The sequence below is a fragment of the Cebus imitator genome, unplaced genomic scaffold (genome assembly GCF_001604975.1).
Source record: "Cebus imitator isolate Cc_AM_T3 unplaced genomic scaffold, Cebus_imitator-1.0 Scaffold93, whole genome shotgun sequence".
NCBI lineage: Eukaryota > Metazoa > Chordata > Mammalia > Primates > Cebidae > Cebus > Cebus imitator.
The window spans coordinates 5,190,959-5,195,826 of NW_016107408.1; the positions used below are offsets into that span (position 1 = coordinate 5,190,959).

General features: G+C 54.1%; 2 protein-coding genes across 5 annotated transcripts in view; one reads left to right on the forward strand and one right to left on the reverse strand.

Annotated features, from left to right (window-relative positions):
* Positions 1-3,512, reverse strand: part of ATP5PD (ATP synthase peripheral stalk subunit d) — a 6,717-nt gene extending 3,205 nt beyond the window's left edge. The window contains exons 1-3 of one of the 4 annotated variants that reach the window (XM_017535718.2): positions 3,424-3,512; positions 1,639-1,769; positions 681-777 (exon numbers count right to left, since the gene is read on the reverse strand). In XM_017535718.2, the coding sequence (XP_017391207.1) occupies positions 681-777; positions 1,639-1,760 (219 nt within the window). In that variant the 5' untranslated portion in view covers positions 1,761-1,769; positions 3,424-3,512. Of the gene's footprint in view, positions 1-680; positions 778-1,638; positions 1,770-2,078; positions 2,121-2,218; positions 2,259-2,831; positions 3,151-3,423 lie in introns of those variants that run through there. The other 3 variants (XM_017535714.2, XM_017535716.2, XM_017535721.2) reach the window with 3 other exon arrangements.
* Positions 3,140-4,868, forward strand: part of KCTD2 (potassium channel tetramerization domain containing 2) — a 12,476-nt gene continuing 10,747 nt past the window's right edge. The window contains exon 1 of the mRNA XM_017535706.2: positions 3,140-3,516. Coding sequence (XP_017391195.1) covers positions 3,160-3,516 — 357 coding nt within the window. The 5' untranslated portion in view covers positions 3,140-3,159. The remainder of the gene's footprint in view (positions 3,517-4,868) is intronic.

Below are 4,868 nucleotides of genomic sequence, written 5' to 3' on the forward strand. Positions count from 1 at the left end.
GGAGAATTGCCTGAACCCAGGAGGCGGAGGTTGTGGTGAGCCAAGATCGCGCCATTGCACTCCAGCCTGGGTAACAAGAGCGAAACTCTTGTCTCAAAAAAAAGAAAAAAAAAGGACAGGAAAAGAGTGGAAGAAACATTAGTTTGTTCCAAAGGGAGACAGGTCGGAAGCTAAAAGGAACCCAAGAGGTGAGCAAACATTTAACTTGAAAGCCCTCTGGGGAGTGGTGGCACATGCCCGTAGTCCCAGCTACTCGGAAGGCTGAGGCGAGAAGATCGCTTGAGCCCAGGAGTTCTAGGCTTAGTGCATTATGTCGTTTGAGTGTCTGCACTAAGTTCGGCATCAATATGGTGAGCTCCGGGGAGCGGGGGACCACCAGGTTGCCTAAGGAGGGTGTGAACCAGCCCAGGTCAGAAACAGAGCAGGTCAAAACTCCCGTTCTAATCAGAAAGCCCTCTGGCTCCCAGATTAAGGCTACACTGTACTGCTGAATGGACAGAGCCTAAATTCCTGTGCCTATTTACAGTTAAATCTACCACAAGGCCTTTGGCCATACCCATCTTTCCTAAACTTCCTTAAGGATCTGACTGTCATGCTGCGTATGTAATTATTCACGTTCCTGCTCCCCGCCCCACACAAGCATATTACAAGCTCAGTGCTTTAGAGGTCTGAAGTCTCACCTTCTTTTCAAAGTCATCCACCAAGCCTGCCTTGGCCACATTGGCCTTGTAGTAAGCCCAGTCAATAGATGGTGGATTCTCAGGTAAAGCAGCCAACCTGTTCACAGGGAAACGCAAAGTTAGGATTGTTCATAAGCAGTAGAAAATTCACTATTTCCCACCCCTTCTTTCTATGGCCTGGAGAGTCATCACACTTTCCTCTCCTGGGATCATCAGGAAAATGCAAGGATTGGCCAAGCATGGTGGCTCATGCCTGTAATCCTGGCCCTTTGGGAGGCTGAGGCAAGCAGATCACCTGAGGTCGGGAGTTCGAGACCACCCTGACCAACATGAAGAAACCCACAAAAACCCCATCTCCACTAAAAATACAAAAAATTAGCTGGTCATGGTGGCCCATGCCCGTAACCCCAGCTACTCAGGAGGCTGAGGCAGGAGAATTGCTTGAACCTGGGAGGCAGAGGTTGTGGTGAGCTAAGATTACACCATTGCACTCCAGCCTGGGCAACAAGAGTGAAACTCTATCTCAAAAAAACAAAAAAAACCAAGAATTTCTTTATATGTTGTCAGAAGGGCATCAAGAATTCATTTATAATTCCTTAATACTGTTTTCTTTTTTTTTCGAGGCGGAGCCTTGCTCTGTCGCTGGAGTGCAGAGGCGCAGTCTCGGCTCACTGCAACCTCTGCCTCCTGGGTTCAAGCAATTCTTCCACCTCAGCCTCCCGAGTAACTAGGACCACAGGCACATGCCACCACGCCCAGCTAATTTTTTTGTATTTTTAGTAGAGTCAGGGTTTCACCATGTTGGCCAGGATGGTCTCGATCTCTTGACCTTGTGATCTGCCTGCCTTGGCCTCCCAAAGTGCTGGGATTACAAGCATGAGCAACCGCACCCAGCCAATACTGTTTTCTTTCTAGATCCAGTGGCAAGTATGGGGTTCCCTCTCAGAAACATACTGACCTAGAGGTGAGGATCTCATTGCAGGATTTCAGGGAATTAGCAATGGCCTTTTGGTTTGGGGGTATGATCTCCCAAAAAGCTATCCAGTCAATGGTTTTTAGAGCAAGTTTTCGCCCAGCCATCTTGGGATCCTGAAAAATAAGTCAGATCAAAACAAGGCCTTTTTTATAAGGTGAATTTTCATTTGGAAAAAATAATAAGTAACAAAATAACGGCTCGTAGAGAGAATCCTTTAAATCTTAGAAGCATCCAAGCCTTCACAAGAATCACTTGAACCCGGGAGGTGGAGGTTGCAGTGAGCCTAGATCACACCACTGCACTCCAGCCTGGCAACAGAGTGAGACTCCGCCTCAAAAAATTAAACAAATAAATAAAAGGCCAGGTGAGGCGGCTCACGCCTGTAATCCTAGCACTTTGGGAGGCCCAGTCCAGTGGATCACCTGGGGTCAGGAGTTCGAGATCAGCCTGACCAATATGGAGAAACGCCATGTCTACTAAAAATACAAAATTAGCCGGGCGTGGTGGCGCGTGCCTGTAATCCCAGCTACTGGGGAGGTTGAGGCAGAAGAATCGCTTGAACCTGGGAGGCGGAGGTTGTGGTGAGCGGAGATAGCGCCACTGCACTCCAGCCTAGGCAACATGAGCGAAACTCCATCTGGAAAAAAAAAAAAAAATCTATTGCCCCAGCATCTAGAACAGGTCATGCGCATAGGAGACGCTCAATAAATCTTTCCTGAATGAGTAACTGAACCTTGCATTTGAGGAGCCCTGAAAGCTCTACCCGTTCGAATCCAGGAAGCCGCCAGAGGGAAGGGAAGTGCGCAGCACCGCAGCCCACTGAGCGTCCCTTGTCAAGTTAACACCTTCTGCGTAACGTTTCCCCAGTCCCCCCACAAGACTATTGAAGTCTGCCGCACTGGGAGCGGACTGCACGAGACACGACTTATGGCAAAGCTTAAATCAGCGGCGCCCGGGACACAGCCGGGCCCCGGTGACCCCGCTCCAGCGAGGGTTGAGGAAGGGATAGCGAGGACAGGCGCGGCAGCTACACAAAGGGCACTCTGCCAGCGGGGCAACCCGAGGGCCCGGCGTCCCTGACGAGGTATGTATGACAAGGGTCAGCGTGAGGTTTGGAGGGGGCAGAGCAAAGGAGAACTCCAGGGATGGGAGCCAACGCCCGGATCCCCACTCACCTTCACCGACCCTGGCTGCCTACCGTCCACAGCAGCAAGTAACGGAAGTGGGTCACCGGAAGGTCTTCCCTCAGCCAACCCCAAAGCCAAGGGGGTGGGCCTTGTTTCGCAGATCAGCCAATAGAAATGAGGGCTGGTTTCGGAAGTCTCGCCCCGGGGGCGGGCACAGCGCCTCCGCCGCGCGGGTCCCCGGACGCTGGTTGGGGGCGCTCCCGTCCCTCTCCCCCCGCCCCACCCCCGCCGATGGGCCGGCCCGGCTCTCCCTGCCGAGAAATGGGCCGGCCCGGCTGCGCGCGGGCAGCGGCGACGGCGGCGGTGGCGGCCCAAGATGGCGGAGCTGCAGCTGGACCCGGCGATGGCGGGGCTGGGAGGGGGCGGCGGGAGCGGAGGGGGCGGCGGGAGCGGGGTGGGCGACGGAGGCGGCCCAGTCCGCGGGCCTCCCAGCCCACGCCCGGCTGGCCCCACGCCTCGCGGGCACGGCCGCCCGGCCGCCGCCGTCGCGCAGCCACTGGACCCCGGTCCCGGACCCCCCGAGCGGGCAGGGGGCGGCGGCGCGGCCCGCTGGGTCAGGCTGAACGTGGGAGGCACCTACTTCGTGACCACCCGTCAGACCTTAGGCCGGGAGCCCAAGTCTTTCCTCTGCCGCCTCTGCTGCCAGGAGGACCCGGAGCTGGACTCAGACAAGGTGTGCCCCGCCCTCGGGCGCGCCCCCGGGCCTTCGAACCCCGTCATTCCTCCTAGATCCTTCCCCAGAGGCCTGAGACAGGGTCCTCACAGGCAGCCCCCTCAGGCCTGGATCACCTCATTCCCCTGCCTCCCACGCTACACGCAGGGGCCTCAGAGGGACCTCCCTCTTCCCATTCTCTCCCGTGTTCAGGCACACTCCGGCTTTCTCCCTGACCCCGCCCTTCGTTCTCTGAGACTCCTTCCCACACTGCGCCCACCCTCACCCACGAGAACGCACTCCACACCTCTTCTCCATATTCTCTGCCCCTGACATCCCACTGAGATCTGCCTGAGTTTTCCCTGGCTCCTCTTCAGCCCCCCACTGCCGGTGCCAGATGCATCCAGAACTGGGTCAGGGTGAGCTCAGGCATCTTTGTAGCTTTCTCAGACTTCCTCTCGGACCCCTCTGCCAAGTTGGGCTTCGACAGCTGCAGGAAGTGCTTCTTGTGATATCACGCTGCTTTCCTATAGTGCTGGTCGCAGAACTTTTATCTGGTAACAGTCACTGGTTTAGGTCCATATTTAGATCAAATGCGTTTTTTGGAAAGAGGTTACCGTTTGCTGCTGCAAATCTAGGCTAACCGGCTAAGACAGAAGGAAAATGAAAATCTCAGAGTGGTGGTGGGCAAGATGCATGGCTGCTAACCAAAGGGCTGAGAGATGACAAGACACTTAAATCATTTCCAGTTTGAACTGTGTCAATTTCTTTTTAACTTTACGTGTTCACCTTGAAGTTCTCATATAGCACTCAGCTGGTCACCCCTCGAAACCGAGCTGGGGTTGCATAAACATTCGTTGTTTTCGTTTGTTCCTCTCCCATCTCTCCTCTAAGAAATCTCAGATTGATGGAAACCTATCCTGCCCTAACTTTAAAGAGATTTCAAAACCTTTGCTGATAAAGGAATTATTTTTATCTACCCTATATCCTCCTTGTGGTAATGGAAGCAGTTTCTTCTTGTTCTTTTACTGTAAAGATGAGTAGGATTACAGCTGCTCAGAGCCAAGTCCTGGCAGTACCAAGCTTCCTCTGGGCACAGAGCTGGGGTGTGTGAGATTACAGCTGGCAGTGCAGACTCCCACTGATGTTGGCCTTGAGCTCAGGAGCATTGCCAGCTACACAGAGGTTTTCTTAGAATTAGGAATGCAGTTCAGGGGCAGTGGAGAAGTCAGAATGTCCATCTCAAGAAAAGACTTCAAGCCGGGCACGGTGGCTCAAGCCTGTAATCCCAGCACTTTGGGAGGCCGAGGCGGGTGGATCACGAGGTCAAGAGATCGAGACCATCCTGGTCAACATGGTGAAACCCCGTCTCT